The sequence below is a fragment of the Atta colombica genome, unplaced genomic scaffold, assembly GCF_001594045.1.
Source record: "Atta colombica isolate Treedump-2 unplaced genomic scaffold, Acol1.0 scaffold29, whole genome shotgun sequence".
Classification (NCBI taxonomy): domain Eukaryota; kingdom Metazoa; phylum Arthropoda; class Insecta; order Hymenoptera; family Formicidae; genus Atta; species Atta colombica.
In genome coordinates, this window is record NW_017259392.1 from 944,899 (window position 1) to 960,217 (window position 15,319).

Below are 15,319 nucleotides of genomic sequence, written 5' to 3' on the forward strand. Positions count from 1 at the left end.
ACGTGACGTATATCGCACACAAATTTTCTTAGTAACTCATCCTCACCAGAAAGTGATCACTTTGTTCAGTTTTAAAAAATAAAATTACGCGAATATAGTAGGATATTCGACAGTAGACTTGGTGTTCGACTATCGTTGACTGGACTGGACAGGCACGAAATAATCGATATAACAAACGCGGTATGTAGGTACGTTATTCAAGCGCCAAAGCTTAATCGATCGATATGATAAGTGACCGAGCGAAATGCATATTGTAATTGACACATCATGCTCTCATTATGGGCCGTTAATGCCCAGCGACATTACATAGTTAACTGATCAAGATATTAAATAATACTCCAATTAATTACTAAATTTTCGTACTACTATACTAATCGCTATAATGTGAACAAGAACTTTATTTAACTACAATGAAGAAATCAGTTTCATAAAAAAGCAGATTTTTAAATCAATGTATCATAGATCTCTCGATTCATAATAATACATTGTTGACAATAATTGTAAACAAAATTAAATCATTTATCATTTGTGTTCACACAATGTATAAATATAAGTGACGAATATAATATTAATATTGGTTGCCATCATGTGGCGGTGGTGGTGGTGGTGGTCCTCTTGGTGGGAAGGGTGGTCGGAATTGGGGTGGTGGTGGCGGCGGTGGACCACCTTGCGAAACGGGCGGCGGTGGCGGATGTCGCCAAGTTGGAGGTGGTGGTCTTGGAGGCGTAGGCTGATACTGTCCGAATTGTGGAGGACCACCGCTGGAAGATGGTGGAGGAGGCGGCGGAAATTGTCCCTGCGGTGTCCCGACAGACCAAAGTGGTGGTGGTGGTGCCATCATCCTAGAGGCAGCTGATTGCGCCTGAGAAGTCGGCACTGGCATAGGCGGCAACGGCGGTGGCATCCCGGGTGGTAGAGGAGGATGCGTCGCCATAGACATTGGAGGTAGAGGAGGCGGAGGGATGTTCGCTGGTGGAAATCCACCAGATGGTGGTGGTGGGACAGGCGGCGGAGGCGGATGACCCATCGGTGGTCCAGGAGTAGACGGTGGTGGCGGCGGTGGCACGACCATTCCATGATGCATCACATGATGCTGGGGATGATGAGCAGGTTGATGGGTATTCGCGTTTGAATTTGGCATTGGTGGCGGCGCCAAAGGTGGCGCATCCGCAAATAATTGATGCGGTCTATCCGCTTGACTCAGAGGATTTTGAGCCGCTAAAAGTCTTTCGGCAGCACTACCATGTCTCTCGCCCTTAGCATCGCGTTTAAAAGCATACGATACCGAAATTGGCCGATTGCACAGATATTGACCGTTCATTGCCTCAATGCTGGCATCTGAGGCATCAAAAGAAGCGAAATTAATGAAAGCAAAGCCTTTCGAATTACCTGTCTCAGGATCCCTCATTATCTGTAATGTAAAATTATTTCGTTATATAGCAGTTAAAGAAAAAACAGTCGATTGTAATAAAATTAATTGAATGTACTTTTGGTGTTTGCAAAATCACGCCAAATGCACTAAAGGTGTCGTACAACAATTTTTCATCTACTTCTGGATCAAGATTTCCTATAAATATATTTGCTCCAACATCCAAGTTCTTCTGGTGTGCACTAGCCTTGTTTACACGAATAGGTTTACCGTAAAGTTTGATCATATTCATAATTTTAATAGCATAATCTGCATCTTCTTCTCCCATAAATTCAACAAAGCCATATCCTTGATGCATTTGAGTTACTCTATCTTTCGGCATGTGTACATTAACTGAAAAGAAATTATATATTTTACATATATACATTTGAAATTTGTATTTTAAACTTGAAAAATTTAGTTATATCAAATATCCATTTTCACTCTGGAATAATTAAATAATTAAATCGAGTGTTTCATACATACATACATACATACATACATACATACATACATACATACATACATACATACATATATACATACATACATACATACATACATACACACACACACGCACGCACGCACGCACGCACACGCACACACACACACACACACACACACACACACACACACACACACACACACACATACATACACAAGATGTTTGATAAGTAACGACAAAATTCTTGCATAAGGATAGAGCAGACTAAATTGAGTCGAAAACGGAAAGTCCTCTAGCATTTTACTATTTCAGCAATAATTAACAAGATATTAATTAGTAAAAATCGAATATTGATTTGTAATAATTTTTTATTCAACTAGGAGAGATTGAGGCCGGTTATCACAGTTTTTGATTAGTGATTTTAAAAAAAAAGTGGATGGCCGATTTTGAAATATATATGTTATAATATACCTACATTCTTTAGGTATTAAACAAAATATTACTCGTGAATTCATTATGTAAAATGTAAAAATAAGATATTTAATTTTAAATGAAGCTGCGAAAATGTGACAATGAATCCCATATTCTGGATTGATTGTCACATGTCCTAGGATTGGTAATAGCATATTTGTTATGGACAACACATATAAAAAATCCAATTCTTATTTTCATATCAGTTCTACACTTTAAGAAATAGTAATTATAATAATAATATAAGTAAAAAATAGTTCTAATAATAGTAATTAAATAAGAGCAATTAGGAATCCGCGCTGTCATACGTTATACATGTGTTTAAATTACTGGACAAACCTCAATCTACTTGAATATACAATTTCCATTAGTGTAATATATACTTTTTGGCTAAATTCTAGCCTTCTTCAGCATGATAACGTTGGCAATTAATAGAATTGTTCACATGGAACCTTTGTCTTCTACTTATTTTTCATGTCCAGTTAGTATGCTAGATGAACTCATGTAGATTGAGACCTTAGGTAGCACGTATATAGACACAGATAATAACATTTAACTTCCGGATAAAATTCGATATTATAAAAATGTCACATATAACTAAGAATAATGTAAATTTGTCGATGTTATAAAATCGAATTAGACAATGGTCTTAACGGTTGCGAGTCACATGTTAAAAATGAAATATATTCAAGTAGACTGAGATTTGGATTGGAACAGTAATTTAAGCGCATCTATAAAGCGTAGATTCCTAATTTATTGAATTACTATTATTATTATTTTATTATAAGGAATTTTAATACGACTTTTTTATATTAAAAAAAAAATAGTTATTTTAATTATAAAATACATTTGTTTTTGTACCATAGTTTATGAATGTATGAAAAACGAAAAAATATATATGTATATCTGATATATGTCTATTTGAAATATAATATATTTGTAAGTATATTCTGTAAAAATGTGTTCTCTAAAAATATCAAAATTAATTGTCACTTAACCTCGTCTCATTTTCGATCTATCTCACATAGTCATTTTTAATAAAAGAGAGTGTATTCACAAACTTTGTCAAGATAATGATAAATTAATTATAGCAAAGATCTTCTAACAAAGACATGTTCTAACAAAGTCAGTTCTAACAAAGTTCTATGAATACAGGGATATCGCAATTAATAATGTTAAAGATTTGTCAGACAACAAAATACTCACCAACTTAATTCTAAAACTAATTTCTTAGAAATCACTATAATAATATAAATAATACAATACTATAAATAATACAATACTTGTGGTGCAAATCATTTTACATAACAAATTAATATTATATCAGTAATCTAGTAAAAAAAAAAGATTTTTCTGTCATGTCCTATTTGAATTATAAGTATTTTGACAGTCAGCCTTATATGACAATTAGCTCCAGTCTTTTCTACTATCAACTTTATAGAAAAATAGCAAGTGGTAAAAATTTTTATTTTCTTCTCATAGAATTCTGAGAATTTTTTCAGAATTTTTTAGTAGCACATTTTCTCATGTTGGTAAAAATAGTTGCCAATAATAAAAGTGCAGTATTAAAAAATTGCAGTAATAAAAAATTCTGAAAAAAATTTTAATAAACAATTTTTGTCCCATAATATTTTTTTGTAAAGTTGATAGTACTTGAGTAAAAAATGATTGAAAACAATATTTGGTGATTCTTAGTAATTGATATCTTATCAACTATTGCAAAAACTGTAAAATGATAAAGAATTTTTTTATTCAATTTAGTCCATTCTATGTAAGAGTTTTATCGTTATTTATCAAACATCCTGTATATATTTTTAAGAAAATATTAAAGGTATATGTACATAGTCAAATCTACAGTGCCATATAAATCATTAGTTACCACCATAAATTTAAAAAATACTCAAATTTACATATAACACACAATAATGAATAACACATGTGCTTACCAACAGGTCCTGATTGAACAAATAATTCCCACATAAGGGATTCTGTGACTTTGTCATCCAAACCTCCAACGTATATTGTTGCGTCTATATAAATTTTCATATCAAAGATGTAATAAATATAAAAATTAATTTATTATGCATTTGAATATTCATATGACATAAATTCTCTAAGTACTCAATAATATAAAATACATTTTTAAGGTTAACTTTAATATCAAGTGATTAACTTAATTTGTAATGTGACGATAAGATAAGTATAATCGAAGCATTTATTTCTTTTCATGTATTCTTTTGAAACAAGAGGTTATATAAAAATTATTTAAGCTAAATTATTTAAACTAAAAGGTCGTATCACATACCTTGGTTACGCTCCGCAATTGGACCGGCTGCCATAATTATCAATATTTACTCAAGAATTACCGACAAATTAATAGTTGCGTTTAATAAATATTGATGATTACATAATTAAATTTTGTAAAACGTATCTAATTTAATTTAGTAAACTTACAAGTATACTCTAATCAATTCCAATCAATTGTTATCAATTGTTATTTAAACTGTATTTGAAGAGAGAAGGAGACATCCTACTAGAATTACCCTGTTCCAAAATTCTGTTTTAGCTGATCCTATGACCGGTATTCATAGTCGAATCTTATTTCAAGACCGTTTTAAGTAATGTCTTAAGACGCTAATGCAGCCTTCTGATTGGTTCGTGACTTCTTAAGACCGTACTTAAGACAGTCTTGAATATAAGATCTGACTGAATCTGGTCTATAAGGGCTGATATATAATATAATCATATTTTACGTTTGTCTTTATGACAGAAATGTGATTGGATAATTTTCTTTATATGTATATTTTTATGCGGCTATGCAAGTTCATGTGAAATGGCCCTAATGCCTATTCTATAATTGCAAGTCGCCAACCATAAGAAATTGGCTAATCATAGTTAAAATGACAAAAATAATCAACTACAATTTGTTAATTTCTTACGGCTTACAGCTTGCGAACCTATTGCTTAGGATTTGCCTAGAACAGGCTTAAAGCATAGTCTACAATGGGTATGTATTGTACTTGTTTGATCTATATTCTTAGATCTAATAGAATATGCCAATCAAATGCAAGTGGTGAGACGCTCAGAACGGTCGTGCTTCTGGATGCATCTAAAACTGGTTCTACATTAGTTGCAAGCTGATCGCAAGTTTGTTGCGACAGCCAATCTGAAGCTTGTATTTTAAAATTAACTCTTTATATTGCAACAAACTTGCGATCGGCTTGCAACTAATATAGAATCAGCTTAATAAGTTACCAACACACCGTCGCAAGTCGCAATGCTTCACAGAAGTCAATCACAAGCATCACTAATTATTATTGCTTCTGATGCTTCTGATTGACTGTTGCGAAGCGTTGTGACGGAGTGTTTGTAATTTATTATAGACCACGATTAATTCAGACTGGGGACTTATAAACTACGGTTTTTGAAACAAAGTAAATTATGAAAATAATCGAATTTACTAAAATATTTATAACTTCATTGGTCAACACTTAGTGAGTTGCTCAGTTTTGTAATTTTTACTTCATCTAAAGAATCATCTAATAAGCTCCCTAAACATAGCAAGCGTCAAGCACTAAGCAACAACCAACCAGCGAGGCAATATTTTTTACGCTACTGTAAATATCGTCTCACTGGTGTAGAGTCCTATTTTTATAAGAGAAGCATGACCGACCAGTATCACAAAAATATTAAAAGCACTAAAAGAAGTACTGAAAATGTCGTCATTTGCAAGACCGACTATGAAATCCATTAATCATCCATTAAATAGTCATTTTTAGTATGCAGAAATAAGTTTATCATTGATTGCTAATCGCGTGATTGCAATGAGAATACTTAATTAACACCAGTCGCGCTTCTCTTATAAATCTAAGGGCGGAATCCGTAGATGTTACTTAAGGTTCAAGATGGTCTTAAGCTAATGCTTGAGAAAATGTCATGAATCAATCAAAGACCGGTAGTCGGATCTTATATTTAATAAGACTGTCTTAAGTAATATCTTAAGTCGCTAATGCAGCTATCTGATTGGTTCATGACATTTTAAGGCTGTATTTAAGACAGTTTTAAATATAAGATCCGATTATGAATATCGGCCAGAAAACCGTATTAGCATCTTAAGACATTGTTGTAGCCCTAAAAATTACCACGCATAAGCCCTGCATTTTAGCATAACAACGAGCTAGTGGAAATGCAAGACAGCAATTATTTCTGAGCCTTGCATTTCAACAACGAGTCACGGAAAAGTAGAATTGGCGATCGATGTGCGAACGAAGTCCGTCGTCGAACATGAACAAATATGGACATAACGATTGCCAAAAGGCGCGGTAATGAGACACCGCACACTTCCATAAATTCAGCCGCTTAATCACCGGCCAGAGAGTCTCGCATGAAAAAGCTAAGTTACAGGCACGTTTAGCCGGTTCTACATTAGTTACAAGCTGAGCGTATTTGCAACAGCCAATATGACCGTTGATTTCAAAATGCAAGCTTCAGATTGATTATCGCAACTTGCCCAAACAAATCAGCTTGCAACTAATGTAAAACCGGCTTTAGTATAGAACGAACTACGAATTCCGGCCTAGAACTTTAATTGATTGTTGCTTCGCTGCTTGACACCATAGAACTCATAGTAATAGAAGGGGAATAGCCTATCCAACTAATAAGTTGAAAGTGTGAGCAAGATTGATAGATAGAAGATGTATAAAAGTTTATATTACTAAAGTAGAGTTTCTTTTATCTTGCCGACAGTCTTCCTATTGGCTATTTTATCGCCATCTTGGACTTAGTTGTCTGCAATCCAATAAAAGCGCATAGTATTATTGGTTATATAACATTATTTCCATGGTATAAAAATATAAGGTATTTTATTGCGCATAATAATCGGCAGAAATTAGAACAACCAATCAAATGCTTATCCTAAATTTTGGATTGGTCGAAGAGCAGCCACTATATTGAAGACAACTGCGCATTCTTGAGAATAAAATATTTTATTGCCCGTATTCATAATCAGATCGTATACTTAAAGTTTCCTTAAATTTATCTTTAGATGTTCAGCAATCAATAAAATAATTTGTAGAACATCTACAGATAAATTAAGGAAGCCTTAAATATAAAGCCTGACTATGAATACGAGTATATATTCTTATTCTTTAAACAAGATGAAAATTACAAGTGAGCAAATTTACTAGATATTGACCAATGAAATTATTAGTATTCTAGTAAATTTATTTACTTTTGTAATTTTCACCTCGTTTCAAAATATCGATAGCAGCAATATAAATTAGTATACACATTATACAGATATATTATATAGATGTCTGCACTGATATATTGACACGTTATCAGTTGACATATTTTTGCTTGTACAATTCTATTCTATCTCTCTATCTTTTATCTTGAATCATTTAAATAGATTGAATTCAACTCTATTGTCGCGTATAATAGCAAGCAGTCATTTGAATTGCGCAGCAAACACGACGATACATTTTCAGTTTTTACTGTTAATGGCGGATGGATATGCGCGCGAATGCAGTGTCCAGACTCTGTTATAGAGACTTTAGCTGCGTCCAGTCTAAACTAGGCATTTGAAATATATCTTTACATGGGAGTGTCAAGCATATGATGGAAAAGATAACATGGTGGGTTCGTTCGAAGAGACATTATTCGCGCTATGGATGCAAATGCTATAACGCTGTGACTAATAGCGTGGTAGTTCCATGAACGACGATCCTAGCACAGCATTTAACCAAAGAGATTTAACATTCGTTAAGGTTAATGTAGGAGACTTCTGTTTTCAATCTCGATTAAACTTTTCTCTGTAATTTAAATTTTAAAAATTTTGTAAAGTACACGTAACGTAAATTTTTAATTTTCTTGTAGTGAATAACAGAACGCAATCTCAATTGCAATCTTATGATGGCTTGCCGTTAGGAGTGAACAACGTAAATTAGATAAAAAAATTAATAGTTACACTAAGTAAATTAATCAGATAATAAGAAGAATGCTTGAACATCCGTTGTCGATTTGAGAAGAATTGTATCTACATCTAAAGCTGACTTTTCATATACAGCTCGCCGCGGCAATAATTCGTTGCTATTGATTAAAAATTTTACATGAGATGATGCACTTCCGATGCAAAATACATTTTGCTGCATTTCAGTGAGGTTCAACCGAATGAACAACGAACAGTAAAGAATTCGAAGTCGAGAAAGTCGTAATATTTTTGGAAAAAATGTGAAAAATGAATACATTTACATACAATAAATACATTTTTATTAAGATTTGAAGTGATATTCTCAATTCTAAATAATTACCTAAAATGTCCAAATTATAATTGTACTCCTAGTTGTCATATAATCACAAGTTTTTATCTTTTTAAGTTTTCCATAATTTTCAAGTTAAACAAATAAAAGATATGTATTTGATACGCGGTACAGAAACCAATTAAGGATGTTTTCAACAATGTACACAGGTAACACAGTGTTACATTGCTCGACACAGTAAAAAACTAAGTATGAGTGTATAAAATATGTCAATGTTATCAATTTTTCAAAAAGTTATTTGATAGCCATATTTATTTTGTAATAAAATCTTCAAAAATCGTCAATTCTGAAAAAATTATAACTTAAGTTTAAATAAAAATCATAAATTATTATTGATATTCTCTATCTATTATTGATACACTAAATATAATTATAAGAATAGAATGGAAGACTGCAATGCATTCTGGTATATATAAGTGTGGGAAAAAGTTGCGTTTTTCCCGTTAGATGGCATTAAAAAACGCCACGAACTTTTTCCCACACCTAATATGAAACTAAACTGCGTTCCCAGAAGTACTTTACGCAGTGGAATACAGTGTAATCTCTATATTCTAATTGAAAAACAGTCTAAGTAAGGGGCTCTGCACAATAAAAGGGACAGGGAACAGAGAACAGAGAATTTCAATCTATCAGAAACTATGTATTCCACAATATATGATTTCTGGATCGCTTGCTCTTTTTCCCTTCTGCTATATAGCGCGGTAAGCGGCATGGGCTAGTGACAAATAAACTTTAATATAAATGTTATAATATAATATAAATGTTTTTAAATATATTAACTTATTTCTATGCATATTTCAACACTTTTATTTTTTCAACGAATTTACTTAATAATTACATTTAAAGCAATTAATTCTATTAAAAAGTGCTTAGTAATTGTTGTGAATTTGTCACTGGCTCGTGCCGCTTATCGCGCTACATGTAATAGAGGAGAAAAGAAGCAAGCGGTACTGTTTGCGCGATTTCTATACTTACCTAGTTAATTTCTCTACCGCGTATCACATACCGCGCTACAATATCGCGCTACATTATCGCACTCTAATAACTCCGGCACATCAGCGTCACAATATATATAGCAACTCTCCGTCGGCACCTTTGATATGTTAGTGTTGGCCAAAATGGAGTGCGCATGCATGAAATAAGTAAGTTACCTAGCGTTACCACGGTTACCACTTAAACTTCTTTCTCTTTCGTTTTTTCTCCTTTTTTCACTCTGTCAAAGTTCCTCGCAAAAGTCATTAGATTTATTCGCATCGCAATCCAACGAATTCGTTGAAGTGAGTAAGTGCTATTGTAGGAATATATTGGAGCATATTAGAGCATGCGATGCGAATAAATCTAATATTGCGATGAAATAATTTAAATTTTATAAAAATTAATAAAAATAAATTGTAAATATATTGAAAAATAAAGAAAAAATATATAGAAAAATTAGGAAAAATATTAAATTAACTTAAAAATGTATATTTGTATAAGAAAATATTATGTAATATATCTATGTGATATACCTATGTAAATATTATGCGAAAGCTGATATAAAAGAATTTTATATACATATATGTTCAAAAAATAAGTTTAAAATATAATAAATAAAAAGAAATCTTTCTTGCTCGGTTTTCTATGTTACTTTTGTTCACTTTTTCACTTTATCACAAAAATTAGACCAATCTTTCGAAGTCTTTCTCACACAATATTTCCAAACGGACAATACACATAATACTTCCCTCTAAATTTTTACTCTGAACTATGTATGCTAGAAGGAAAGATAGAATTGTTGGATTCGAAGATTGGGAAATGCAACGAACACGAAAATTTGCGGATTACGCAATTCTATTTTATCTTCGATGTCTCGAATCTGGGAATTACATGTCCCTTAGATATGGATTTTGTGAAAAATACAACTCGTGCTAATTGCTCAATTAGTATCATGTGTAAGGCAATGGATAACAATCATAGACTTTAAATTAAGAGACTTTAAATTAATTGCGATCAAGGAAGGTACAAACATGGTAGCTATTAATATTCTAATATTAAAAGAGAGAGGAAAGACATACGACAACAGCAACATAAGAGTAAGTGGACGTGTATAATATTGAATTATTGAATTAATTTCATTATTTATAATATTTATTTTGTTTCCTATAAAGTACCGGGATTCTCTAACATATACTCGATGATTTTCGGTACATTAAACTAACGGACGAAAATTCATAACATCCATTATTTATCCCAAAAATAAATGCAAGGAACACATATATAACTCATTTGGTAATTATTTAATTTATTTTAATTAGCTTTTTATATAAAAGTTATTATAAAATTATATTTATATATTCTGTATAATACACTATATAAAAAATGTTAACATTAAAACATGAACATGTCCATTTACATTACGGAAAATATCTCAATCTTACAAATATGAAAAAGAGGTTTTATAAATATTATTTATAAATACAATAAATACAATAAATGATCCTAAAAAGGTGTAAGACTTTATATTTCTAAGAACTTTTTTTAAAAATTGCTATTTATTAAATGTTCAAAATATTTTTTTTGTGTCTAGAGACCAAATATTGTTCCTTAGACGTTAGCCTTTGTAATTTTTTAAATATGTTAAAATTAAAAATTTTAAAAAGCCACTGCATTTCCACATTCTACAATGTTTAAAGTATGTTTAAAGTATGTTCAGTAATTTTTGTGACTTTAAAGAATAAAGCTGTAAATACGGCAATCAATTAAAATGTTGGAGTCATTTTGCCCCCGTGTAAAATTGTTTTTATAACTCTTTATATATCACATAAAGCAATACATGTTCCTTAACAGAAAAATACCAAGTTCATTTAAAAAAAAAAAATAAATGTAAGTTTTTAACTTTTGTCCAATTTTGATATGAAGTCCATATGAATGCTTGCAGCATCTTCCACAATTTTGCGTCTATTTTAATCTGTAGATTTTTTATTCCGTTCAGTAAATTCGAGATTTATAATGTCGATTTGCAATGTCCCGACAATTTGATTTCAGCATCCTTTTAATGCTCTATTAACATGTTATAAAGACAATTTCTTTATGTTTAACATCGATAAATATAAGTTTCTTGTATATCTCTGGTGAAAATTTTTCTCAGAATTTTTTCATATAATTTTTCAGAATTTCTATATAATTTTTCAAAATTTCTCTATAATTTTATAACTTTCTCATATTTTTTATGAATTGAAACATTTCTCAGAAAATCTTTTCTCATAATTTTTCAAATATATTAATTACGAAATATTATAAGATTTTTAAGATTTTTTTGTAAGTATAATTTTTGATGAAAAGTTAAAGAATCTAAAAAATTTAAAAATACTTTTTAAAAATTATGGGATGAGAAATTTCAGAATATTTCAGAATTCACTTGTATGAAAAATTCTAAAAGAAAATGTAAACTTTCTGAATATTTTTGAAAAATGTTCCAATTCATATAAAAATTATGAGAAAAATTTTCATCAGGGATGTTAAAATGAATAAACGAATTCTCTATTTTGCATGAAAAAGCGTACAAACGCTTTAGGTACAGATAATTTGAATGATTTCTACGGAGTCGCGTGATCATTGTTATAAAATATTCTTTGATAAAGTGAAGAATAAAAATCTTATTAGATTTGTATTAGATTTGATCATATTATAATGAGTACAAATGTAATGAATCATATATAATGATATAATGATTGTATAATACATAATAAGTATAATTGTAAATAAATGTATTACATATAATTATGTTTAAAATATATTTATTATATTTTGCAAGTGAAAAGATTGTGTATTTCTTTATTCTTTAAAAAAAACAGTATGATGGCGTTAAGTTTATAAATTAAATTTTATATTTCGATAAAAAGTTCTGTTTTTATTAAAAATTCTTTATTGAAAGCGCTTGATAAAAATAGAATGGTGATTACAAACGCTTAAAGCGCGAGAACGTCCTTTATGAACTCAGCCATATTATAAGCGCTTAAAGCGTGTGATCATTCATAATGAACGCAGCCATAGGATCTGAGCAAGAATTGTTGTAACATTTACTTAGACTTAAATTGTGACGTAAGTAACGCACAAGCTTTCACGTATGACGTACAACTTATTATCGTGTCTTCAAAGGCAATAAATCGTACGTCAAAGCTTGTGCGTTGCTTACGTTTACAACAAGTCTCTAAGTAAGTGTTATGACAATTCTTGTGCTCAGATCCATAGGCTTATACAGCGATAAGATGTATGGGCGGAACGATGATTTCCATATGACAGCCATATTAAATATTAGTTCTTCATATCTTGTATCATATGAGATTGCTACAAATGCTGGTAACACTTGGAACAAGAGGGGAGATTGGTGATTCTGGTGTCACGCGCGACAAACATCGCGCTAGTGTGCCGGAGCCATAACGCTATCTATAATACAATACATCTCGAAAGGAATAACGTTGTGATGTAACACATTATTATTAGTGATGTCATGATTTTGTTTGTTAGCGCTATTTACAGTTCCATGAACAATTTGTAGTGCTAAATAGCGCGAATAGCGTCTCCCCGAACGAATCCAGTGTGTACAGTTGGACAATGTTTCTTTCTAAATCTCTATTTTTTCTGTCTGTGGACTGTTTATAAAGTTCAAGCGTTATCAACTATGAAATGCGAAACATGTAGAATGATATTTATAATCCGTTCTTATTTTATATCATTTACTTATTTTATAACCATTTTGTATGTTTTTATAACCATATATATGTATTTTATAACCATCTTGTAAATAATGTTTTAAGATGCTAATACCTCGGATTGACTTACGACATCTTAAGATTGTACTTAAGACAATCTTAAATGTAATGCTGATTCTACAATGAATCAGTAGTCGGAAGTCTTAGTCTTAATCGATGAAGCCTGGCCAATCAGCCTTAGTCATACAAGTTGGCTATTGATCAACTTCACCGATAAGACTTAGGACTGCCGATTACCAACTCATTGTAGAATCAGCGTAAGAATCGACTTTGAATACTTACGCAAGGATTCGGTATCAACTTCACGACACGAAATGAGCCGATATTCATAATCGATTCTTGCATTTAAGACTTTCTTAAGTACAGTTTTAAGATGTCATAAGTCAACCCTGTATTAGCATCTTAAGAAAATGCTAAAGATGTCTGTTTTACTGACATTTGCATATGAAATATACAAAAATCTGTGATGAAAAATCTCTGAATTGGATTTATGGATTGCAAAAGTGTTATTACATAAATTAAAGTATGCACAAACAGTACCTCCGCTGCATTGGATTTCATGAGAAAATCGAAAAAAGTTACATAATTCACTTACTTTTGGTTCGAATAGTTATCATCTCAGGTATATGTTTGCTTGATATAAGAGTTTTAGAATCCATATGTTAAAAATAAGTGTGCAGCGGAGATCATATTATTAGAACGAACGATACTGAGTAAAATTAAGATTGAAGATCTAAAAGAAAATTATCTTCACCGTATAGAAAATACGTATATATGGATATTTTGTGAAGACTGGAAGCCAAAATTCTGTATAGCAATAGTTGCGCGGTCTTGTGATAAATGATGCATATGTTAGATAAAGACATATGTACGTGTTTAAGTAAGACAGAATGATATATATAATATAATGTAAGAAATCAAAGATGTAAGGAATCAAAGATAAGGAAGAAAAATCACTATTATCGCTTTAACATCTCGTCTTAAAATATTATTTAAGACAGTTTTAAAATAAAAACGGATTATGAATACTGCCCCATGTTTAGCGTTCACAGTTGGTAGCCAGCTCACACTGCGAACAGTCTATAAGTCTAGAGAGTTTCACAAGGAGGGAGAGTAGCAAATGCATCACATGACCCATCTCTTCTGATGGGGCATGAGTATTAAAACTTCATAGGCATATAAAAGATTGAAGAAAAGTGGTCACGTGACCTCAATCCTGCTTGGACGTAGACATTCACGTGATGCAATTTGCCACTCTCTTCCTGTGAAGCTTTCTACATAGACCTAGAGAGCAGAGATTTAGAAAAAGAAGACACTATCCAACTGCACGCGTTGCATGAAATCCCCAAATATTTTTGCACTTAAAATGAAATAGATATATATTTGGCTCTGAAAAGAGAGAAAGCAAAGATGCCGAGTGCAAAAAGTGCGAGCAACTAAGGTTCTCATTCACCATGGGCCAAACTCTATTTTTCTAGGGATTCTAATCCCGTGTCTACAGCCTCTACTGCTACTGTTCATTAAGGTGTCTTTTCATGCTGATGCTTGACGCTCATTTTTGGTGTCAAAATAAATTACGTGATAGAAATTAACGAATATCAAGTGTCAGTTTTGATCACGTGACCTATTTTGATACTAAAAATGAGCGTCAAGCATCAGCATGAAAAAGCACAGAGATTAAAAAAATGTTTGTCTTTAAAATATCATATTCCTGATTTAATTTTAGACGATTTTTCCTTTGCGAAAATTTTGTCTGAAGCTTAGTTTTCAAATTATAAGAAAAAATAGTTGAGGATCCATATCACAGGCCATATAGAAGATAGGCAGGAGCGACGCTTACGGTTATATGCAAGCGCTTTAAGCGCTTTACGCGGGAGCACACTGATACTCTGTTCTCTGTTCCTTTTATTGTGCGAAGCTCCTA

The 15,319-nt window shown here is 31.7% G+C and overlaps 1 protein-coding gene across 1 annotated transcript; it reads right to left on the reverse strand.

The window, feature by feature from the left end:
* Positions 1 to 568: 568 nt before the first annotated feature.
* LOC108690005 (splicing factor 3B subunit 4) lies at positions 569 to 4,761 on the reverse strand. The gene is made up of 4 exons (XM_018197039.1): positions 4,630 to 4,761; positions 4,271 to 4,354; positions 1,488 to 1,762; positions 569 to 1,411 (listed from the first exon to the last, which is right to left on the reverse strand). The coding sequence occupies exons 1-4, from the start codon at positions 4,661 to 4,663 to the stop codon at positions 569 to 571; spliced, it is 1,236 nt and encodes a 411-aa protein (XP_018052528.1). The 5' UTR covers positions 4,664 to 4,761.
* Positions 4,762 to 15,319: the final 10,558 nt, after the last annotated feature.